General features: G+C 39.6%; 1 protein-coding gene across 1 annotated transcript in view; it reads left to right on the top strand.

Moving 5' to 3' along the window:
• The window catches only part of LOC103771939 (cohesin subunit SA-2-like), a 56,097-nt gene that overhangs the window by 12,686 nt on the left and 17,885 nt on the right, over window positions 1–25,526 (top strand). The window contains exons 6-18 of the mRNA XM_008939259.1: window positions 28–99; window positions 2,176–2,380; window positions 3,458–3,609; window positions 4,782–4,855; window positions 5,302–5,425; window positions 10,355–10,453; window positions 12,552–12,631; window positions 20,465–20,572; window positions 22,498–22,603; window positions 23,432–23,549; window positions 24,436–24,539; window positions 24,966–25,058; window positions 25,154–25,243. Of these exons, the coding sequence (XP_008937507.1) occupies window positions 28–99; window positions 2,176–2,380; window positions 3,458–3,609; window positions 4,782–4,855; window positions 5,302–5,425; window positions 10,355–10,453; window positions 12,552–12,631; window positions 20,465–20,572; window positions 22,498–22,603; window positions 23,432–23,549; window positions 24,436–24,539; window positions 24,966–25,058; window positions 25,154–25,243 (1,425 nt within the window). The remainder of the gene's footprint in view (window positions 1–27; window positions 100–2,175; window positions 2,381–3,457; window positions 3,610–4,781; window positions 4,856–5,301; window positions 5,426–10,354; window positions 10,454–12,551; window positions 12,632–20,464; window positions 20,573–22,497; window positions 22,604–23,431; window positions 23,550–24,435; window positions 24,540–24,965; window positions 25,059–25,153; window positions 25,244–25,526) is intronic.

Genomic DNA, 25,526 nt, shown 5'->3' with positions numbered 1-25,526 from the left:
TTTAAAGTTTTGTCTCTTGCATTACAGGAAAGCGGGTTGCAGTATAAGAAGTTCATGGCCTACCCTTGGATCCTGACAGTTACATGGCCAGTGGACATGGTAGGACTCTTATAGTTCTCTGCAACTGTAGGATGTTATTTTCTGTGGCTGTGTTGCCTGTTCCCAGTGTGGGTGAATACATCAGAACAGTCACCTTAAACTCTGTTACCGAATGGAGATAACCCTGCACTTCCAGGGTCGGCTTCTCTGGTCTTTTTTTGACCTTAGGTTTAGATGAACACGTGATTTTGAAGTGCCTGTTTCCCACTATTGATGTCAAAGGGACATCAGCATTTTGAACAGACTGGTGTATGTCAAGTTGTGGTGGTGTTCAGGAATGTTCCTCATCCCTTCCAGCAAGTCTACACCCACAACTCTGTGTGACCCTAAATGTTTGATTGAAAGAATAATTTGAGAACAGACCCAAATGTCTCTGTAATGCCTCTTTTCATACAATGCTTGCAGCGTTGTGGGGCATTTGTTTTAACTCCTTGTTGGCACTTCATTTTGATGTTCCTCTCTTTCCAGAGCCCCCCTATGAAAGAAAGAAACATTTGCAGGATGAGTCAGAGCAGGAGCCTCAGCTGAATGATTTGAATAGGTCTCTGGAAGAACCTGTGTTAAATACCTACTCTGACTTGGTTTGTGGAAGTAGAGTTGCTTCTCTCTAGTGGTTATGGAGGGAATCTAAGGGAATCCCAGGATAGGTGCATGAATTAAGGTGGTGTGCCCATTGTGCTGTCTGTGTATTTACAGTACGCATGTTACCACTAAACAGTATCCCCATAGGATAAACATAGACAGTGGAAATGCTCTTAAATAGTGAGGTGTCTTTCTGTATTTGTGCTGCTTTTCAGACTGAGGAGTAAGGTTATGGTGATAAATTAGCTCTTTTATGATATTGTAGGTTCTTTCTACTGTCTGTGTCATAATCAAGGAACATTAAATGGAGCCTGCTGGGGACTTACCTTTTTGTCTTAGCATGTCCTACTGCTGCTAGGCTCTGAACTGACTCTTACAGCCTGATCAGGAACACATCCCAAATTCCCAGGGTGCTTAGGCCTGCAGGCATTGCGCATGCTTTTATTTTTCCGAAAAGCAGTGAGTCCTGTCCTTTGGAAACAAAGTTACAAGAGAAGAGCATGGCCTACACTTTACCAGTACATGAGGTCATTCTAGGTGTGAAGCTCTGTTAGAATACAGCTGAGAAGGTGACTGACTAACTAGTGAAGGAACAGCTGAGTAGTGGCCTGCCTTCAGGATGAAATTTTTCATAGTGAGTGAAATTTTGGAGTTCCCTGGCTCTGTTCACTTCTGGAAACTATCAAGATGCAAATTCATGTTCAGAGCTGTCTGGGCAGGGAATGCCAGGAACGTTTGTGAGATGCAAATGAAGTAAATGTTTACACTGCCTGAGGTTGCCATCTACAAAGTCTGCCAGCTGTCTGGGTTCCTTGTGGCAGTAGAGACTGTACTGTGAACGCTCTTGTGGCTTTATTGTAGCTTGCTGTTTTTGCATAATGTCAGAGGTATTACCTATTTACTGTTTCTGTGGCAGTTCTCGGAGGCCTAGGTGCTGGTGGTACAGGTGAATGACTCATATTTGTCATTAAGCTGTAGGCTGATAAACTCCTTAAGGTGGCAGTGCTGCTGAGAAAAAGTGTCCCATCCTGCTCACACCACAGTTGTCTGTTTTCACTTCTCAGTCACTTCAGTTTCCTCCTGGATTTTACCACACACTTGCAGGAACAGGAAGGGCAGGGAAGTGAGGAAGCACTACTCCTGGTGAGGAAGTCGAAGAGGCCAGGAGTGCTCATGGTTTATGCTGGTGAAAGTTATTTATGATGCTGTGGTTTCTTCACAAGCCCTCTCCCACCTTTCTGTTCACAGCTACTCTCATCCATTGCTTTCAGATGTGAATTATCATGACAGTGTAGCTCTAATGAAGCCAGTTTGTCTCTGTGCTTGCTTGTAACCTAGTTGCATGCTCCTGCTTTGGAGTAATAACCCTTAAAAAAGGTATAGGGGGACTGAAGTGACTGTCAATAAAACTCTTTGATATTAATTGGTTGAGATGTAAATGGTATGCACAAACAAAACAGATTAGTATGTTTTCTCTTGACTTTTCTTGTGCAGGACAATGAAGACTATCCACTGATCAGAACTGGACCCTATTGGAAGAAGTTCAAGGCCAATTTCTGTGAATTTATTGCCGTGCTTGTCCAGCAGTGCCAGTGCAGCATCCTGTATGATAGCTACTTGATGGACACTATCATCTCACTGCTTACAGGCTTGGCAGACTCCATGGTCAGAGCATTTAGACACACAAGCACTTTGGCAGGTAAAATAGCTCACAGAGTTGCTGTTCATGAGTTTTGATTTGTGTAGGAAAAAAACCCCAAACAACTGCTCAAAGTTGCAAAGCTCTCTTTATTTGAGCTGTTGTTCTCATATGCATTGACAGTGCCTTCCTCCTAATGTGTGTAACTGTAATACAGACGTGGGAGCAAATCATTTACCTGAGTGGAATTTGGATACTTTAGATATGACAGATCTTTTTTCTTTCCAAAGGTATTTTCTTTAATGCCTGACGTGATTAACTTTAGAATTTTGATTCAGATTATTTTTTTCAATAATTGATTTTTCACACTCAGTTTTCTATTTTGTTATTTTCCTCCCTCCACTAATTAGTGTAATAAGGTTGCTTTAAATGCTTCACCTAAAAAGTTCTCTTTGGAGAGCTGCTGCTCTTGTGATACCTGTGCTAAAAAGAACATTGCTTGTTACATGTTTTTATTTCATGCATAATGATGATATTAAAGCTACTGCTTTATTTTTTTTAATCCCCTAAAGCCAGTAAGTACCCTTTTTGCCATGCAAAGAGCACTTGAAGTATAATTTGTTCTCAAGTACACAATTAGCTTTGAAGGCTCCAAAAACCCAGTTGAAATCTGTGCAGACCATCTGGTGATCCTTAGAGGAACATCAATTTTTGTCAACTCAAGTGAAAGATTAAGATTCTCAGGCTTTTATGGGCCAGTTTCACTGTTGGACTTTGTTTGTTTGTTTGGGGTATTTTGGTAGTGAAAATCACCTGTTCCACCATTCTAGATCCTTTAACAGAAATATCAAAATGACATAAACTAAGAGTTGATCAGTACATTACTTCTCTGCCTAGAACTCTGGCCAAAAGTTGTAAATCACCAGTAACATCATTAAAGTTTCCTTTTTTGACCATTGTCTGCCTTTAAAATAAACCCTGTATTTTGAAACGAAGTACTGTAATCTAGTACTGTTTGTATTTTGGATGATAAACTGAATTTGGCTAACCATATCCTTTTTGTGGTAAAGTGGTGAATATAATTATGGTACATATCTCTGAGCTAAGCTAAATATGTTTGATTTGTTTCTTTTTTAGCAATGAAACTTCTGACAGCAGTTGTAAGTGTACATCTGAACCTTGATGTCAACAAGCACAACGTTCAAAGATTATATGAGGTGAAGAAGAAGAGGATGAGTAGCAAGAGGACCAATTACAGACTTGACCAGCTAGAGAGAAAAAGGAAAGAGGTTAGGCAGGTGTCTTGTATGGGGGATGTGTGAAGATATGAAAAGAGGGATTGCTTACAGCTTGCTTTTGGGTTACTGCAGTTCTTACATTCATATATTTATCTAATATATGTTCATATATTTATCTAATGTGTGATTCAGAGCCGTTTTGATTGGCTAGATGAAGTGGTACAAAAATTACTAAGGTAATAACTGCCCTATGTCCTGTCAACTTGTGATGTCTGTCTTACTAATTGCTTTTCCAAATTGGCATCTTTAGCCCTTGACCTTAACACAAATACAGATTTATGCACATGTAATTGCATTAGTAGCTCTAGGGTTGTGGGAGTGCAGTTTTTGCATATGTTTATACAAATGCAAGCCAAAATGTTACTTCTTGAACTGAATTTCAGTGAATGAAAAAGGACAAAGGATAGCTGTCCTCTCTGCGTAAGTAATGCATTATAAAAATGCCTGTAACTTCAGGTGTGATCTGTATCTTTCCTGCTGTTCAATTTTTGTCATTTCTTCCCTGCTCAGCCAGACAGCTCCTTATCAACTCCCAGAGACAGGCCTATAGCTGTAAGAAAGAATTCTGGCTTGAGGGTGGAGGTAACTTCATGCAGGGATATCAAACATAGTTCCTTCTCACCTGACCTTAAAATCAGTTAACTGTGTTCTGAGCTGTTGATGTCCATGGGCTTCCCTGTTATAGAAACAACCACGTTTTTTTTTGTGGGAAGAAGCGTTTGGGTGAGAGAAGAGTTTTTAGTATCATCATAAATCTGATCTTACGGGCAAAACAGAGGAAATGTGCGTGTTGGGGAGAACACCCAAACTTGTCACCCTTCTTGATGCTGTTTAAATGCATAAAAAGATAATTTGGATCTATACCTGAAGATTGCTTAATAGTTGTGCTGTATCTGTCTGTGTATTGATAGATCAAGACTCACCGTATCAAACAAGAATTTTTTTTATCCAAGCTAGTGGTTGGTATTTGATAACCTTTCATCAGGGTTAGCTACAAAAAGGCCAACTGCTCGTGTAGGTACAGACCACTTGTTTTACATGGGCCCTGTGTGTAAACACGAGCAGTTTGCACCACAGTAGGATTGTAAGTGCACTGATAGAAATTTTTCATGTGTAGTGAATTGTGGAACCAATATTAACATGCAGTGCTCCTTGTATTTCAGTATGAGCATAAGCTTCTAGAGATACGGAATATGATGAATGCCATTTTCAAAGGGACATTCCTAAAACGCTACCGGTAAGAGTCAAAATAAAGCTGTGATATGTATCTGCATTCTCAGAAAGTCTTCCTCAGATTGTCCAGACACCAGAATCAAGTTAGACATCCCGAAGGCACTGAGGGTGTCAAGGAAATTGTAGAAGTTAAATTATTTTAAAGAATTTGGGTTTATGAAAGTACCTCTCTTAAGTATGATTATGAAGTTCTTGCTGGCTATAAAGCAGTGCATTTGTGATTGAGAAGATATCCAGAATTACAAAATAACTGTTTCATGAAACATTTGTAGCTAAAAGTAGCCTAATTGTCAATTGAAAACTAACTTGAAACATTAATATCAGGATACTTGTAGTATTTTGGTTTATACATGCTTCTGCAATTTCAGAAAATAAAATTACTGCAAAAATATAATTAATATTTAGTCATCATTTTCTGTGTACTAATATTAAAATTTTATAATTTCACAGGGATGTGAGCCCTGAGATCCGAGCAACTTGCATTGAAGAAATTGGCAGTTGGATTAAAACATACCCAGATACTTTTTTAAATGATAGCTACTTAAAATACATTGGGTGGATGTTGTATGATAAGGTAAAGTTTGAATTTTTCTTACTGGGGGCAGTAGATGGGGATTTCTAATAGTATTCTTTAAATATTTTTTTTTCTAAAAGAATCCTGTCATTTAAATTCTTGAGAGTAGATGTTTAAAAATTTACTTTGTTTCCTGTTTCAGGTTTTATTTATAAAGCCATTGTAGCACTAGGTAACAGAACGATTTTTCCAGTTCTGTAGCAGTGTGTGTCCCTGTGTGTGCAGTTATTTTTGTGTGTTACTGAATTGGGAGCTATTACTGAGCTGTAAAATGGCCTATATCCTTTAAGCTCATGCAGTGTTAACTGTTGACTGAAATTTTGCTTTTAGGTTTGATGGCTAAATTTAACATTTAGTTTTATTTTATAAAAATTAACAAGTATATAGTTAGAGTAAAATAGTAATCAATATTGCATTTTTCATATGGAATTAAAAGGATAGATACAATATTTACAGAAAGTCCAGTCATTTCCCAGATGGTTTTCTCCTTTTCCTTATAGTAAGTTTTTCTTTTTGTGTAGAAACAGGTTTAAAAAAAAACAAAACCCAAACAAAAAAAACACCACAAAACCCAAACAAACAAAACTATGAAAAACCCCAAACAAAAAACCAAACAAAAGCCCCCCACCAAAACAACCAAACAAAAAAGCTAACCAAAAGAAAACAGTAATTCAAACCCATGCTTTTTCCTCATGCTTCTAGAATGCATGAGAAGTTCTAGGGATACCTACCGCAAGTGGCTAATGATGGAAATTGGCACACTGCGTGTCCGCAGGCTGTCTTTACATTCTGTATGCATTCCGAAACATCCCCCGGTTTTGTGTCAGCTTTAGGCAATGTTTGTGTCCTGTGAATAAAATTGTAGTTTACCAGAAAGCCGGGAGAGGGAGCACAAAGCCTCTTACTTCCTGCCTTGTGCCATTCCTGTAAAGGTAGTATTTAAATGTTTGAGAACAACAAGTCTATCAAGAGCTGTAGTGTTTTCCTGCATAAATTTTGTCTGATCAGAGTATCTTTTTAGTACACGTTCACTTGGGAGAATTCTCAAAAGAAAAAGTGGGTTTTGAATATGATGTGTCTTCATTCCCAGTGCTGTACAGTGAAAATTAACAGCTGGTGTCTCTGATTAGTGCACGTAGCTCATCTCCTGTCATTTATTTTGCACTGGAAACGGTTGTTTTTCTGAAGGTGCTTCTCTGAAAGCTGTGCAGCTGCAAGCAGGGCGAGGCAAAGTGAGGAGTGTTCCGTACCCCACGCGGGGCCGAGGCCGTGGGCGTGCACTGCTGGTGGCTGCAGGCCCGCCTGCGCTGCCCGATTTGCAGCCACTGTTAAACTGCCTGATTCCAAAATGAGAGCAGGGCACTTTTGGCAGCAGCAGGAGCAGCAGTGCTTTTATATACATCTGAATGTTATTTCCCACTACTCTTCCATAATAAGCATTTCCATCCCATCTTGGTGCTGGTGGACGGTAAGAAACTGATATCTCCCAGAGCCAATTTTCCTTTAGAATATGACATGGAGAAGTTTGCCAAATAGTTTAGACCCCAGAGTGGAACAAACACAAAAGTATTTGAATGGTGGTGGAAAACGTGGCCAGCATCATCTACTGTACTGTAAACAAAGATGAAGTTCAGTCACTTGTGAATCTTTAAAGCAGAGAGAGGAGGGGAAAGGAAACGTAAAATTAACTTTTTGTCTTAAGTCTTTTATTTGAATATAATTGTTCTTTCTTCCCCATGAGATGCCATTTTGCCATTATATACTGATACAAAACACTATATTTTTAGGTGAAAGCTTATTTCCTAGGTGGAAGAAGGTGCTCTAAATTCAGGGGTAATGTGCTCAGAATTGCATATGAAAATCTGTCTTTTGCTCAGTAAGAGCTGCAGAACAATGTTATAAAGATACATTTTTGAGTAGTTTACATTCATCTGCTACAAATACTTAAGTTTTTATTTTTGAAGACCAACAGCTGATGCTAGATACCATAGCTGTGTGCAGTTGAACAATGTTATATGTAAGCCCAGTCACCTATCTTATGCTCAGAGGCACTAGTGTTCTTCCAAGGGAATATATGGTTACTAAATCGTCATCCAGATCCAATCAAAGCAGTGCTGATCTGAGCAGCAGATGCTGAAGGGAAGAGTTAAAGACTAGAAAAATCAGGACAATGAAGAATAAGAATGGGGAAGGTGGAAGGCAGAACTAGCAGACAGGGAGACAGGGACAGTGGAGATGCACACTTGGAACCTCCTACCATGTTAGACTAGCTTTGTCTGGAACTTCAGGTTAAGTAATTGAGCTTTTCACTTTAGACTATGAAGAATACCCAAAGAAATCCTGTGGAAACAGAAAGTTGCTGTTAAATTGAACTTCTATGTCCTGATCATGTGACCCTCCTGGGCAAATTTCAGGAAATTGAAAGGGTTTTTAGTTTTGCCTCCCATTCAGCATGACTGCAGAAACTGATTCTGTGGTTATGACTCCATCAAATGAACATGTTAACATAGTGGTTTTCTGCTACATAGGTCATCTCTGTGCATATGTGTGGTTTTCTGGATTTTTAAATTGTTTTACCTTGACAGGACAGGGAAGCTGGATTGTCTTCACTATTCAGGAGTAATACAGAAGTAGACCTAGTTTTCCCAGTTTCCTCTGTTATTTGTGGAGTGTTGAGGAGAAAACAAGTGACTCAACGGCCTCATCAAATCATCCATGTCCCAGCCTGTATTTGTAAGGCTTACTGAATGGCCCCATCTCTGTGATTGTGGTGAGGCTGAAATCACATAAATGAATGTGTGCAAGCAGTGCTAGAGCCCTCACAGAGCTCTTTGAGGTCACTAGAGCTGCCCACCATCTTACTGATGTTTTCTGCCAGTCTGTTTCCAGCTCAGGGTCAAAATATACTATGGTACAGCTGAGGGACAGTGTGTGTTCAGAGTACCCTGAAAATGTGCTTATGTAATTCCCCTTCACTCTGTCACAGCTTTGAAAGACCAAACAGGCAGGTATTTCATCGAGATTAGACTGGTAGTTCTGGCAGGGCGAGTCGATGGCTGGGTGTTTGCACTGCCTACTTTATGTTTGAAAGGAGCTGAAGGTAAGTAGTGAGTTTTAGAAGGGTGTGACATAGTTTTGAATGATCAAGGAGCCATGAGGAGTGATGAATGTAGAAAAGGAGAGGCAATTGAGAAGGAGAAAATGCAGCTGAAAACAGGAAAACAGCAGAGCTAGTCAGAGTAGAAATAGGTATTTGTTCATAGTTACTAATTTTCTCAAGACTTAAACATACACGTCTAGGGTTATGACTGAGAGCTTTCAGGTGGGAGCAGATACCTTAGAAGGCAGGTGGTGAAGTTTAATATATTAAGCTTTTACCTGCAGATCTGCACTTGAATGTCACCTGACTGACAAATGCAAATGACTGTACCAGCTGCATGGCAAGAGCTATATGACCATGCAACAAACAATCACAAACTTTTTTTCCTTTTTTTTTTCTTCCTCCTTTTCCCAAAGCACAAATGGAGCCCTTACTCACAAGCAAAGCCTTGTGTTAAAATATTGAGGGCAGCTGAAGCTGGGATTGCAGGACATTGGCCGAGCTGAGCTTGTGCCAATGGCAGTGATGGGTGCCAAGTTGGAACTGTTTGTGAGTTCTGTGCTCTGGAGCCCTTGTGGCTGTAGCAAGCAGCAGATGTGGGCAACAGTCTCTTTCTCAGACAAGGCTTTTAATTTTAAAGTACAATATAGAATGTTTACTGCTGGTGTGTCACTGGCAGATCAGAGAGCAGTACTCAAGAGTTACTTGTTGATCTTTCATTTTGTATTTCTAGCAAAAAGCTGTCTTATGCAAAACTTTTGGTGGGAGGCTGCTACTGGGTATTATCCTTTGCTTTCCAGCTAAGCCGGTGAGCGGTAGCTTGCAGTAATGGATAGCCTGTGTGTAGGTGGTCTCCTTTCTTGGGTTTCCTTGATTATTATTAGCATTAAGCTATTAACAATAACCTATTGTTAGCAAGAGGAATTGAGGAAGCAAGATGAAGAGACAGATTCAAAGCCTGCACTTCATTTAAGTGTCTCTGCTGATAACCTTAGCATTATAAGGTTACAGAACACAGTGATTTTTCTGTTAGATCCTCACAGTTATTCTCCTAATGCCATTTAAAGCTTTGTCATTTGAAAGGTGTAGTGATAAACGTGACATAATTTAAAAGCTGGATAAGGAAAAGACTTCTTTTTGAGGCATCTGTGAAGCAGCAGTACTAGTAGTATAAAATAATACCTTGAAAGGATAAATATGCTTTGCCTAAAGTAACTAATTGGGCAAAATTGAAAGCAACCCTTTTCTTCTTAGAATGCTTAAAATACAACGTTCTAGTGTCAAACAGAAATATAGAGAAGGTGTAGTGTTTAAGTCTGTATCTGTAAGAACCCACAGTAAGCTAGTGCATTTCTAAGGCGTACCTCTTCCTCTGGGAATCTTTCAGAATTTCTTGGAGTCATTGACTCTGTTTAACACTTGTCTGAGGCAAATGCTGAAAGGAAGCAAGCAAAGTCTGATGGGTGGCAGAGTGCTGGCCATATTAAGTAGGTTATCCATACCCTGTGTCTTTAACAGGTGAATAGCACAATTCCTGCATCTTTTGCATTCTGTTGCTTTTACTAACTTTAAGTTCTGTGAGAGTTTCTTTGACTCTTACAGAGCCTAACACAAGTTTCAATGTCACCTTTAAGTTTGCGGGGTTGAGGGGGATGGGAGAGATGCACACAAACAAAATGGTGCTGATAGTAACGAAGATGAGGCAGTATTTGGGTAGTCTCCTGTAGGCACCCACAAAGAACTCTTGTTTACATAATGTGATTGCCAATGGTGAGTGACATCAGAGATACATGTTGTGTACTCTTAGCTCATTTCTCTTTGTTTTCTAGCAAGCAGAAGTGCGGTTGAAGTGTCTTCTGGGACTGCAAGGAATTTATAGCAGAAAAGAACTTGTTTCCAGAATGGATCTCTTTACTAGCAGATTCAAGGTGAATAGATTACTCTTCTCTATTTTATAAGACTGGGTTGGGTGTATACACAAGGTCTAGTGTTTTGATGGGAGCTGATCTCCCCACTTAACTCCCTCTTGACTGACAAGAACTTACAGAGTACTGCAGAAGCAGCCTGCTTCACTGAGTGGATGAAGGAATTTTTGCAGAGATGTTTCCCTCTATTTCTATGGATTTTTCTGTTTCACTTTAGTTCATGCACAGAATGGTGTTAGCGTGCATTATGGTCACTTATCTTCACCATCCATCCAGAATGGCCCAGATGTTTTTTTACAGGGTCTTTGGCAGATGACAAAGAGTTTCATACTCTAAAGGTCCCTTTTTTGCTTCTCCTGACAATGTGTACACCTTGTAGACACTGTATTGGCTGACCGTGCATCATACAGATGTGGGAGTGGCTCTCTGATGATTCACCATGTCAGTGTGAATCTTTAAGAAGGATCACTTACCTCCTTTTTGAACAAGTCAAGTGATGCACTGTAATTTTGAGAGCTTGTTCCATGACCACACTGGCCCTGTACACTGCCTTTATCATATTCCAATATCCCAATATCCTGACTCATTTAAGAAGTAAGCCTTTTTTTTTTTTTTTTTTTTTTTCCCCCCAGTCCTGCCCTTGGTAATGATTTTGTCAGCTACTCTTACGTCAGTGGGGCTGTGCCTTTTCAGTATTTGAGTGAGAAAGCTCAGGATGCTGTGTTTGATATGTCAGTCCCTTGAATCAATACATACTCAATGCCTGCATGTGGTGTTAATTCATGTACTTTTTGCAGAAGGTGCAGGGCTTCCCTGTATGTCAGAACAGTTGCTAGTAGAAAAAAATACCTATAGCACATCCTTAAAGAATGAGAAATAGATTAATTTTGTTGTCTTAAGAATAAATTATTCAGACTGAAACTTGGCTAAGATTAACCTCTATTTTAAACAGTTATGTGTCAGTCCCTTATATTTCTGTCTAAAAGAATGTTGCTGTAAGCTGTGTAATCAGCTGCAGTATTGGTATTCAAAGACTGATGTAATACCTCCAGTCTGTTTGTGCTGTGATCTCATCCTCTGTGGAGGATGCTGCATAAATGGATTGTTGCAAGCTATGTCCCCCAATCAAAAAAACCCCAACCCAAACACAACAACATCTTCTCCTCTGAACAAAAGAAACCCGGAGAGCTACACACAAAATACAGACTGATATGGAATCTTTCAAAATTTAAATCATGTTTTCTCAGTGGTGTGGAATGTAATCAATAACCATCATTCCATTTCCCACAAGTGGGAGTTTTGCATGCTCCCTCTGTTACCCTTCAGTGTCCAAACTCAGGAGTTAGGGACATCTACACCTGGCAGCTGGCTGTGAGAAAAAGAAAGGTGCAAAGTAGAACCAACCTAGAGATTTAGAAATGATATGTTAAGTGAGAAAGCTGTTAGTCCCCAGATAAGCAAGTCCGAAGGTTTAACGCACCGTAAAGATGTAGGCCACACTGAGGAGTGTGAATTCTTGGGTACGTGGGGTTGGAGAATTTCCACTGTTTTCTGAGGTGATTGCACATGTACCAGGTTACAACAGTGTGAACTCTGAAGGTCAGGAATATTGCTGCTATTCCATGAAGTACCTTTATGACTCAGGTCCTAATTGTCTTTCCAGTAAGGAACTGGCTTCTGTAACATATAGGTACATGCACTTTATTGTTGATGGGAGAAACTGATTATATAATGCTTGTAATTTGAGGCTTACCTTCATTTAACATGCTGAAGTGCCAGTAGTAACGTCTTAGAAACAAGTTGTCAGTCACTTTTAATTTGTAGACTGTAGTTGATTTCTTATGAACGCATACATTACATCTATAAAAAAATATCATATTACTACATGATTAATTCAGTTAAAAAATTAACATGCTGTTAATTTTCAGGGGCTGGGGAACTACTTGGTAGTAATCAAGTTGCCTTATGTCTCTTAGGAAATAGCTGCCGAAATAAAAATAAATCTCTGCTATACTAGTGTAGATGATCTAGCTGTAGCAAAAATATGTTTATTGAGATCAAACCATGTTACATCTTTTTATTGTCATTTTACATCCATTAGGATCGAATTGTGTCCATGCCTCTGGACAAGGACCATGAAGTAGCGGTTCAAGCCATGAAACTCTTGATGCTTATGTCACAGTAAATAATTTCTTTTTTAATTTACTGTATTGTTTTAATGGCAACAAGATCCAGATAGTGCCCTGACAAATCTTCCTGTAACCGTTACATGCTGGGAAACAGTTGCTCCTGGCAGGGTATGAGTTACAGTTCAAGCTGCTCAAAGACATGGTATTTTCTTTCTGTGGGAAATACCAGTGTTAAGAAAGCCCGTGTGCTGAGATTCAGTATGGAAACTACATTTTTATGTCTTTATATTTCCCTTTGAAAGGAAATTCCACGTTTTCATTTCGGCTTCTCTCAGATAGAGCATCTGCCTGTCTCGAGGGCAGTCCCCACCAGAGATGGAGTCCCTACCCCATTCTCTGTCCCAGGGTTGCCAGGCTTTGACCTTCTGGCTCAGGGACCTCTGCCACCTTCCCTGTCTCACCACCTGCTGCAAGAAGCCTGGATCTTTGAGGCAGTTGCTAGACTTTGGACTTTCAGATTCTTGGCTCCATGGCAGAGAGCCTGGGGGCTGTTGAGCCCACAGCAGACAGGAAGTGAGCAAGCGTATGGTATTTTCATTTTGCTGAAGTGGAAAACTAAAAGAAGAGTTGTATTCTTGGGAAACTGCCTGCCAGCCATAGATTTGGTAGGATAATGGCAAGCTGGAAGTGTGGGGAAAAAATAGACTAACGTTATACAATGACATGAGTGCTGCTTTGGTACATCCTTAAGCAGCATGTTTATTTTAGAAATGGCTTTATTTGCAAAATATGTGGAGAATAAATTCTGTTCTTCTTTTTCAACACAAAATGAGAATAAAAACTCCACTGCATTTCATTGTTAATGCAGTTGAGATGCTAGGACTCAGTAGGTGTCTCTTCTATCTCCGACTCAAAGTTGAGTTCTGCTAGTGCAAATGCTTACATGCACGCACAGCAGGGCGTGTTGCCCACTAGCCTTGGGGGATTTGCTTTTCTGTTTAAGGCAGAAGCATTGGTTGTTGCTAGATGAGGATATAGACCTTAATGGACCAAGTAACGTGGTGTTGTAGGTATTTTACATTACATTTCAAGTAGGTTTGTGTATTGAAGTGCTGCTTTATAGTCTGGTCTCCATCTTGCTTCACACTCGATTGATCTGAGTGGCATTTCTCTGGGCCTACTTCAGCATACACCTCAGAAGAGTGTATGATGCTGTCAACATAGCACACCTTTCAAAAGGGAGTGCCGTTGTTTGGGGCTCACTAGCAGTAGTTAGGGTTACATTGTTCCTGTGTTCACAGCCCTTGATTCTCCATGGTGTGTAGCTGTTGGAACGAAGCACAGTGCTGTCTCTGTGTGTGTGCTGTGTCCCTGTGCTAGGAGGAGCAGCTCACCATTGTTGAAGTACAAAGATGCTATACACCAGTTATGGCTCTCTTGTTCTGTGTCTGAACTAACAAGTGCTATATTGGCACTGCAGCTGTTTATCACCTCTGGCTTTACAATAAAGGATCATGTTCTCAATAATGCGAGCTGCAACTATGAAAATTTGATCAATGTTTCTTTTTCCCTGAAGCAATTTTTTTCCTAATTTTTCTTAAATATGATGTCCAATGTGAATAAATGCCTACTAAAGTTTTCTGAATTATATTTTTCTATCATAAAATGTAGTTTTCATCAATAAAATGAATACATTTTGAAGTAGTTTTTGATTAGGGTGTGTTGAGGCCTGGCAAACACATGCTTCTCTTTCTATTTGCTCATCTGTTGCACAGCCATCCTACTTTCTGCCCCCTCCCCCCCAAGTTGCTCTGAGCCCTGCTGATTTGGCTTAATTATTGGAGTGATGAGGGTGGAAACTGAGGACTCATTAAGCAAATTAAATGACAGCTCTTCTTTTTGATAACGCTAGTTTTTGTAACAGGGGAAAAGCTTATGCCTCAGTATCTACAAAAGTGTCAGGAAGGACTCACTGCTGGTGTTGCAAGAAGGAAAGAAACCTCAGGGCTGTTGTGTCTCAAGTAGGTGCATCTCATAGCTCAAACCCAATATCTAGATATTGAGCAGTAATGCTGCTTCATACATGCAGTAAAGCATGACATGGGGCTGGGAACAACAACGCCCTTGCCATTAAAGAATAATAAATGACAGCTTGTGTAAATGGCACTTCTACTTGTAGGCAGTGAGGTAACAGAATTTTTTGCAGCTTTTGTCATGCTTTATTGGCTTCTCTGTGGATGGCTCATTTTGTCATCTGAAAATTTTGCAGCTGGTTTCTAGTTGCCCAATTTGCTTTTTTAGTGAGACATGAAACACCTTTCAGATCAAGTTTCTTTTCCTACAGCTGCTGGCAAGAACCTCTATCTCACAAACTCCCTGTATTTTATTTAGAGTCATGGATTATTTTAAACAAATAATATAATCTTAATCGTTCAGGTACTGACCTTTAGAACATGTGTCTAATCCTGGAATAAATCTTTTGTTGCTTTGAGATGTATTGGCAAGAAGCAAGGCCAGGAGTAACTCTTCTGCAGTTAGTCCATTGGAAGCTCTGTGACTTTATAGGGGAAAATTTACTATGTCAGTAAGCCTCTTTTACTGGATTCCATAAATGTCTTTTGGGTGAGTATAGTAGCAAGACCTTGTTGCCAATTAATTATTTTTGTGATGTTTCATGGTTACAGTGAAGCTGTGCTCCATGACATACAGTTATCACTGCCTTCCAGTCCTGTGGAATATACATTGACTACTCTGCTTACTACTGGCCCATAAAACTGCTATGCTGTCCTTTACTTGTGCTAGCTAGAGAGGTAGTGAAAATAATTATCTTCTCAATTTACTTAGATGCATTACATTATTAAAGAAGAAGAATCCAGTGCTGATTAAAACCCCTCTTGCTATGCATATAACTGGTTGTGGTTATTTTTTTTTTTTGTTTGTTTGGTTTGGTTTGGTTTGTTTTTTTTTAAATCTGAATTTGTAGTTTCATCTTGTCTATATCTATGAGCTGAGATTTTTTTTCCTTTGTGTTTGTTGCATGTTGTCTCAGTTGAACACCAAGGTCTTTGGGCTAGTAGATTTCTATTTTTACACAGCGTGATGTTATCCCAAAACTGAAATGAGCCTATGAGGTTTAGCATAATAGAAATTATTAATGCTACTGAATTATGCATAATTGTTAGCATTAATGTTGCAAAGGGTCTGAGACAAAATAGAACAGGGAAGGAGATAAAGAGGGAGAAAACATGAATGACAAAGAGAGACCAAGGAATCCTACTGAAAACATTGCACTTTAGGAGGCAAATTAATTTAGTGTGCCTGCTACCAGACAATTCTGTTCATTTTTGTGTACTTAACTGCCTAAAATAGAGGGATTTTGGAAAAGAGCAGCAAAAGTAATTGGGTAACTGTAGTAAATGAATAAGGAAAGGTTACGAGTTGTGCAGGTAGGAGCAGAAATCTACAAATACCTCGAATAAGTAAGTACCAGAGGGGAAAATTACTTTGTATTACATTAGTTAAATTTAACTAGAAATTAAACTAAGTTTTAAACACAGAACTCTGAGGTTTTAAATCTGGAAGAGCTGCACAGTGAGAACTGTGAGCATATGGCACTCACTGAGGACTTGACATAAATAGTTCAAAAACTGTTTAATGCAGCTGATAAATACCACAGTGCTTTGACAGTGGTCAGTAGAGTTAGTTGAACTTAAAAGTCAAGAAACTGGGGCTTAGCATGGTATGCCTAAGTCAAGTAGGGACACATCACTGCTGTGCTTAAAACTTATTCTTCCAGTTCTCAACTGGACTGGGAAGGATGTTTTAGTTTGGAGAGGGAAGGGCTATGCCATAGGAGAAACTTGAAAACTGGTTTGGACAAAGGATGCCATGGCAAATAACAGAAGTTACTAGTTCTAGTGGTAGATGTAGTTGTCCCATGGCAAGTAATTTAGTGTCAGCAGAGAGCTGAACTCTGTGATTCTGTAGTGTTGTTTCATAGCTAAGCCATGGACTTTGGAGGAGAAACTGACGTTTGTTAGGCAAATGCACTGTATTTAGCAAGTTATTCAGTTTATTTGAAGGCTTAAATGCCATTATAAGAAGTGGTTTTATGTGATTGTAAAAAAATAAGCTGAAAAGAGAGGTGTGCTTTGCATACAAATAAGGAAATTATCCACCTTTTGTCTTGTTTAGTGGCTTTTAAGAAAAATAAAGAAATGTTATATTGAAGTTGATAGAAGTAGCATAGGAAGCAGTGGAGCAAATAATACTGCACAGTGCTGATTTCTTCCATCAGTAACTTGCTTGTTGCAGTTCAGGTACTGCCAAAAGGGAATGTCACAGAGCTCCTCATAGCTCTGTGATTCCTTCAGGCCCACCACACCCCTATTCAGGTGGAGTTATGTTAGTACTTTATCGAGCCTATTCCAAATAAAACAAAAATGAAGGCCAAAATAGAACAAAGGCAAATGCTTTCTCCTCTGTTCATTCTTTTCCATCCTTCCAGGTTTATGCTTGCTTGGATGTTACTTTCAGTCATTTTCTGCCATCCTGCACCTCTTTTCAAGAACCTTGAGATCTGTTCTGAAATCTTATCTTTCCTGTCTGAAGCATTACCAAGAAAAAATAAGAATGGCATGTCTCCTAGGGTTATGATTCTTAACCAAACAGTATACCATACAGCATCTGTCTAATGTACATCTTCCTGCATTCTGCCACAGGATGATCACCACCCAGTCACCACTGATCACCAGAGTGTTGTCTTGAAATACCTGCAGTGACAGCAGGGTAGAAGGAGGGAGGTAACAGAACAGATTACCTGATTTTTCGCCTTAAAAATTTTATCTCAGACATGAGAATACTTTCAACATATATTTCAACCTATCAACATTGTGCTCAGTGCACAGATAATGTTTTTAAAATGTATTTGCAGGTTTGGATGTTTAACTTGAATTATTTTAAAATGCAAAATTAAGTTTTTTACCTTGGATTACCAATGTCCCCCTAATGCATGACAGATCTTTCCCTTCACAGCCATTAAAGCCAAAAAGAACAGCAAAACTTTGAAAAGTGCACCAGGTGCATTTTTATTTTACTGTTGTGATTTTGATGGTTATCCTTGGTATAAGCAATAGCATAGATCAAGAGAGCTGACTCCAGCGATCATGTCTCTTGTGTGCAGTAAAATGGAACAAAAACCAAGATAGGAGATCTTTCAACTGGTGCCATATGCAGAACAAAATGGGCCTGTGATCACTTCCTAGAATATCTCAACTTCTTCATGACACGTTCACACTGAAGTGCAGAGAAAATGGTATGTCATGACACTGGTATGTGGCAGGCTATGCCTGTTTATTTTTAGGCACCTAAACACTGGCAGGCCCTCTGGCTTAACCTTTATCTGGTGCTTGGCATTCTGAGGGCTGTGAATTTGCAGCAGCATTATTGCTGTATTTGAAGTATTCTTTGAATGTTTGGCGATTGGCTTATATATGTAAAAAGGAAAGGCAACCATTTACTGTAGTAGTATTAGTGGTAGCAGGTGTAGTCAAGTGCTGCTACTTCCAGAGGCACGTAAAATCCCTGAGCACCCATTTGAGTGGGAGTCAGGAGTTTCAGCCTCATTGTTTCACAGAGATTAATGTGTGAGCAGTATGTCAAAAGTAGCAGCAGTCCACACAGCTATTCCCTCCCATGTAAGAAAGAAAAAGATCAGGTGCTCAGGTGGTGTCATGAGTGTCTGTCACCCTGTGCTGCAAAGAGAATGGGATGTTTTCATCTCCTTTGCTTCTGTGCCATTAGGGAGTTCTTCATACATGGCCAGGGCTATTGCATCTGACCTGCTCTTGTCTTGAGGAGGGAGGAAATAACACTGCTGTAAATCAGTGTAACTGGGGTAAATTCATAGCCTTTTGCAAGACAAAGTTAAGAAAAAGGAGGTTGGGGTTTCAGGATCATAGAATGGTTGAGGTTAGAAGGGACCTCTGGAGGTCATGAGCCAGTTGCTCAGGACCATGTTCAGACAGCTTTTGAGTATGTGCAGTGATGGAGACTCCACAACCTCTCTGGGAAGCCCGTGACAGTGCTCTGTCACTGTCAAAGGAAAACGTGTTTGTTGATGTTCAGAGGGGACCTCTTGTATTTCGGTTTGTGGCCATTGCCTTTGGTTCTGTCACTGAGCACAGCCTGGCTCCATCTGCTTTGAATCCCCCTGCATTTTAAATCCCTGACAGTGCTAAAAAATATTTGTAGTGGTCACTCCAGTCATACTCTCAACTAATGTGAGCTCCCTTTTTTTCAGTCATGTTGGAGGATCAGAAATGGTGTGACCAGCAGGCAGAGGGGTGTGATCATGCTCCTGTACTCAGCACTGGTGAGACCAGACCTTGAGTGCTGTGCCCACTTTTGGGTACCACAGGATTAGAAGGACACTGAGGTGCTGGAGCAGGTCCAGAGAAGGGCAGTGAGGCTGGTGAGAGGGCTGGAAAACATGCCTTGTGAGGACTGGCTGAGGGAACTAGGATTGTTTAGCCAGGAGAAGAGGAGACTGAGAGGTGACCTTATTACTCTCTACAACTACCTAAAAGGAGGTTGTAGTGAGGCTGGTGCTGGTCCCTTCTCCCAAATCATTGATGATAGGATGAGGGGAAATGGCCTTAAGTTGCACTAGGGAAGATTTTGATTAGATATTAGGAAGAATTTCTTTACTTGAAAGAGTAGTGAGACATTGGAACAGGCTGCCCAGGGAGGTGGTGGAGTCCCTATCCCTGGAGTTGTTCAAAAAATGAGTGGATGTGGCACTTGAGGGCTGTGGTCTAGTGGTTAGGGAAATGTTGGGAGAAAGGTTGGATTTGATGATCCTAGAGGTCCTTTGCAACCATAGTGATTCTACGATTCTATGTTTTGGGGCTTTGTGACTTGTGAGGATGCTAAAGGATGTGATGGGTTTGGAGACAAATGGGCAAGCACAGGAAGGGCTGCTCATTTTTGTAAGACAACACTCCCAGCAAATGAAGAGCATGAACGCTTGGTTTTAGAGAAGGTATCGGACCACAGGTGTAGGTGGTTTTAAATTGTTAAGTAATAAATAAAGCCCCTTTCCCCTCACCTGGCTGTAGTAAGTGTAAGGATCTCGTCATAAGTTGTTCTTTCATTCTCTAAAGTAGCTTGGTCCAGTGATATTCCATGGCAGTAAGAAGCAGGCATTTTGAAATTGTACTCCTTGCTGTGGGCTTCACTCCTCTGGTATCTCTTCAGAGGGTTATTCAACCTTGATGCTTCCATCTCATTTTTGTAAAAGGTTGATGTTAATGCCATTTTAACCTCTCACAGAGTGTTCTAGGTCTTTTAGTTGGTGTGTGGTATTCTCAAGATGTGTAGTTGAATGAAAAAAATGGTGACTTTGAGTGTGTTTGCGCAGAAAGGCCACAGCGTGCTATCAAGAATGCTTAGTGTAATAGAATATAGGTTTTAAAATACTGTAATAAATATTTTAAAAATAATTTTTACTGTAAAAAGAAGACGGCTTCTTGTTTATTGTCATCTGTGGTCAACATCTAAGCATAAAGTAGAGGCATGATTATTAGTGTTAGTCTTTTTACTGCAACCATTAATCAACCTTAATTATACTTTAAGTTACTGTTCATGTCCATGCAGTGGGGCTGATGCATTGTGCTTTGCTCACACCTCCGTTTCTCTACACAGTGCGTAAAAGAAGGCTGCCCGTTTTGTTTGATAGCATTTTAGATAAGCCCTGCAAGAATTTAGCTGCGTAAACAAATGGCACAGCTAAGGAGAATCAGGTCTAGTAAAAACTGGACATAGCATTCATGATATTCTTTGCAGATAAACCTGAACTGTAACTTCCGTTGTTATTTTTACTTAGGAACTGCGAGGATGTGTTATCAGCTGAGGACTGTGGAACCTTACACCAGCTTGTTTATGCCACACACCGTCCACTTGCAGTAGCAGCTGGGGAATTCCTTTATAGAAGGTATCTCTGCCCGCGTGCCTACTTCTTGCATATTCTCGTTTGCTTCAGGATGAAGGTGGATTTATTTAAGAAGGGATGTTAGGCATTCATTTTCCTGCTAGAAATACGTACCACAAAGGTGCTTTCTTCTGCTGAATCAGAAGAGAAATGCTGTCTGGGGGTAATCGTTTGCTCTCCTGCACAGCCCTGGCACAACAGGCATGAGAAGAGATGCAAGACTAACACAGGGAACATGAAACAACTGACTGATCCACAGATGCCATGCTATGTTGAGAGCATACCTCCTTTTTTTCTACTTTCTTTTCCTGCTGCTTTTCTTTTTACAAGCTAATTCATTGCCTGGCAACTGCTGGATTTCTATAGCTTCGGTGATTAATCACAAAAATGGCCTCCACTTATCCCTTTTGAAGTTACCTTATACATTGCAAAGGCTTTGAATAATAAGAGATGCAGCAGAGTAAAAAGCCCTCCCAGTTTTCTGTCAGGTTAATGAAGTACAGGGTTTATCTTCTCCAGGAGTAACTCTTTTTATATGGGCTTCTTATAACAATGGTTGCATGAAGTGAATGGAGTTGGCATGCTAAAAAGAGAAGAAATAAATATTCTGTCTCCATGGCTGAGAGCAATAATTTTGTCTTACAAAGAGGAATGAAACTAAAAATAGTTCGGCAAGACTTTTGTGGGGAAAAATTTAGAAGTAATAATGATTTGTGCTTCCACACATGCAGAATCTCCTCCTAGTTGTCTTTTTCTATTTAGCTGAATGGCTGACATTCTGGGGTTTGTGGAGCCAAGTCCAACAGAGAGACAAATGAAGACAAATTTCTGTTTAAGTCATCTATTGCATCTGTTAGTCTTACTTAGTCTTTTCTGTTGATCCTAATGTTCTATCATAAGTCAGGTGCTTTTCCTCTCAGAACACTGCTGCTTTTTGTCACTGAAGTGATTGCCCTGATAGCTTTATTTTTTCTATACATCTTCTCAGTGCAGTGTGGACACATTGATGCTGTAAACCTCATCCTCATTCTTGTTTGCCCAATTCTTCTCTCTGGTACTTCTGCCAGCGTAGGAATGTCAGTTCTAGTGTGATAAAGATGGTCATGCTGCTAGAAGTTTTAGTATAAATGCTTATCCAACTCTCCTTCTTGATTTGCATGAAATCTCCTCAGTGTCTGTATTTTTAACTTGTTACTTAGCTGACAGAAATGATGCTAACAGAAGCACTTTCTGAAAGTATGAGCTTTTACTGACACTGAGTAGTGTGGTCCTGCTCTTGAATCCAAGCCATTTGGGCCTTACATTACTCTGCAGGGACAGCCTTGCTGTATTTATTTTGGGATTAGCACTTTTTGTGAGCAGTACAGTCACCTTCATTTTAGATAAAGAGGGAAATGTAAATTAATGTGTCATATTGTGCTTCGTATTTCAGAGAGATGAGGAAGAACAATTTTTCCATTGTGTTTGTGGAGCAATTTCCTCTTATAAATATTAGATACTGTACTTTCTTTAAGAGATTTCAGTTCCAAGATGTACTATGATGTGAATTATGTTTTGGTAGTAATAACTTTGCTCTGCTGTTAAGGTTTAAATTTATTGTAGAGCAAGCCCCTTTTCAAGCACAAGAAAATAGCTACTGCTTGTTCAACACTGTGCAATTTGCATCTGTTGTCCAGAAAGTGGGCAGGGTACCTGTGAAACTCTCAGAAATGGTCTCTCAGTCCAGACAGATAGCAGATTTCTTATGATGGAACACAATCTAATCTCTTTGCCTTTATTCTGATAAAAAAGTCTAATGTGATTTGGCATAATTAAGTAGATACCTAGAAGTAACAGTCCTTGGGATCTCAACAGAATTAGTGTTACATTGGCAAATGAGTATAGGGAGAATGTGGCAGAACTGGACTGACTTCCTTTTCTGTTGGCAGGCTGCTTTGTCATGAGGGAGCTGAAGTTCAGCCCAAAGGAGGAGGGAAGTTTGGGGCAAGTACTGACCAGCTGAAAAGATTAATATGCTTTTTCCTGGAGAGTGAGGTGAGGAGAACAGCAGTAAGCCTTTTAAATCCAGTATGGAATGTTAAATCAAACACTGATTTCCTTTTGAAAACTATTTTTGGTGGTGGGGTCTGAGATGTTTGGTGTTTGGAATAGTTTTGCTCTCTAGGATGAGTTTTTAATGAAGACATTTCTATTCTGTTGTATTAAAACTGATTTAAAACTATGCTAATGGAGAGAATTGGTGCTGAGCAGCTTCTGAAAAGAACCTAAAGACTAATGCCACTGAGTGAGGGGTTTTTGGTTTGTGTCCTTGTCTGTCTTCAGGCAGATAGGGGTTGCTGTACCATGGCTCTATGCTGACTAAGAACTCCGTAGTTTTACAGAGAGTTTTGTCAGCTTGGATGTTGTACCTCACTGTTTGGCTTTGGCCAGATAGAGTGTCTCAGGCACAGCAGTTTAGAAACTTTCTGCAAAGAATTCCACAGACATTGTTTAAAATGTTGACTTGTTTCTAGTCCCAAGGTTGGATTTTTAGATCAGCAATATAAAAACAATACAGACTTTACTGAAGAGAGTACTTATATTACAAAGGAATATAAGTAATAGTCTCTTTCTAAAAAGAGAAAGTAAAAGCTTTTTTCCCCGCTTCTCTTGCTTTTTTCCCACACGTCCCTGCTTTGTGTCAGACTGAAAACATGGTGTTTAAATGTTTACTAGCCTCAAATGAAATCTCTTGGATTACTGTCTGTGAATTTATCTGTGAATGACAAAGCTTTGTAACTGGAAAAAGGTAGAGGAGCATATGAAGCTGTGTTTCTTTTAATGATGTGTTTGCTTCTCTAAGCTTGTGTTTTCAATCCCTAGCTACACAAACACGTTGCATACCTCGTAGACAGCTTGTGGGACTGGGCAGGCAAACTCCTGAAGGACTGGGAGCTCATGACCACTCTTCTGTTAAAAAATGCTGAAGAAGATGGAGAAGGTGGGTAGGCAAAGAGCTGAGTTTTGTCTGAATATAAACTCTTGATACCATTTTTTGAATTTTGCCTTCAGCTAGTTTAGGATCATTCTGTATTACAGTGCCCTTTGATCCCAAATTGCAGTCCTCAAGGGCCACAAAGCAGAGGCCACTCAATGCATTGCCAATGTGAAAATTATATCAAGATATTTGTTTTATTCAGTATTCTATATTTATGTGATACTAATTTAGAAACTTTGCAAGAGTACTTGCATAATTAAGCCATACTGCTTATGTAGCATTGACTTTGTTTGTCCAAAACTTAAGAATCTAAAAGTATTACCTGACTGAAGTGCAGTATTGTCAGGCTATTGTTCATATCTGAAAAGTCAATGAACTCAACACATTACTCATTTTCATCTAGCACTCTCAAATATTAGTTTTTTGTAGAATTGTTTTAAAGTGAACTTAAATAAATCTTTATGTTCCTCCAACTTAATTCTATAATTCTATGACAGTTGTAGTAGAACTGGAGATGGTTGAGTGATGGAAATCAAAGTTTGTAGACCCACTGAGGCCTTTTGGTACTCAAGCAGGTTTGCCCTAAATGAGACAGCAATCAGTAGGAGTAGGCCTCATTAAAACTGCATGTGTTTTAGGGAGCCCAACTGCCGTAAAAAATTTAGCTGTGAGAGGAATAATCATTGTTTTTGTGTTCAGTAAATGTAGAAAAAAATTTTCTTAAAATGAAACCAAACACTCTATAGGTGTTTCTGTAGCAACATCCCATCTTTCTTTCTGTAGTGGCCCTCCTTGGTTGCCCAGATAGATGAGTAGTCTTTACATTAGCTGTTGCTGCATCTTCATTTCTCTTTTGTGTGATGCTTAAAGGAGACTGGTTTGCTTGCAGCACTGAGTGATGCCCATGAAAGTGTTCTCATTGAAATTATCCTCGCGACGGTTCGAGAAGCAGCTGAAGGTCATCCTCCAGTGGGCAGAGGTGCAGCCAAAAAAGTCAGTGCATCTTAGTCTTAGTTATTGTTCTATAATCACACCCTCTTTGCCTCATGTGCTTTGCCAGACAGCATGTTCCTAGTGGTAGGTGTATCTCAGGAAAGGAGATGGCTTATTTTTATGTCTCACAGTGTCTCTTGACCTCTAGATTATTAGTAGTGAACATTGAAGGAGATGAGCATTAGAAATAAGCCAGCTGAAGCATGTTATTAACAAATGGTGAGCATTTTATTCACGAGATACAGCTGTTCAGCACCTTGCATCTAATTTAACAAAAAATGGTTTTTGTCCATGGAGAAGTATAAGTATCTTTATCTTAGCTTGATATGTTTTAGAAAAAGGCATGTGAGTTAACCTTTAGTTACATGTAAAATTCCAGTTAAATCTAAGAGGGTTTATAATTGAAACAAAATAATTTATCTGCAGATTCTGTCAGTAAAAGAAAAGAAAATACAATTGGAAGATTGTACCAAAATTACTGAACGCTTTATTGTGGTGCTTCCTCAGCTCTTGGCAAAGGTAACTAACAGCTGCTCTGTGAGTGCATGTTAAATATTTCATTAAAATTCCTGCAGTGTACTCATATCTTGTTTGTTTTTTTTTTTTCTCTGCAGTATTCAACAGATGCACAAAAAGTGGCAAATCTTCTGCAGATTCCTCAGTATTATGATTTAGATGTTTACAGTACAAGACATTTAGAAAAGGTGAATAGGAGTTGGGGCAGTCAGTTCATGTGGATGTACTGAATTTGTGTGACAATGTGCAGAGTTTAGTGGGACTTGGAACAAGTAGGAGATTGCTGAAATACAAATAAATGGTGTCATACCTTGAAGAAAGTGGTCTTACTTAGGCTTTACTTTTTTATTTGGGGCTGCTGAAGAAAAGCCTTAGTGCTTGTCAGTTCTGATAGGCTGTGACTGGCCTCTGTGGGTAAATGATTTGTGGTTTCACGTGGTGGGCCCAGCCCTGGGCTTTTCTTTGTTGGGG

This window comes from Merops nubicus, unplaced genomic scaffold, assembly GCF_000691845.1.
Source record: "Merops nubicus isolate BGI_N331 unplaced genomic scaffold, ASM69184v1 scaffold19354, whole genome shotgun sequence".
NCBI lineage: Eukaryota > Metazoa > Chordata > Aves > Coraciiformes > Meropidae > Merops > Merops nubicus.
Note: the sequence above shows the minus strand (reverse complement) of the source record. Positions and strands in the feature narration are given on the sequence as shown.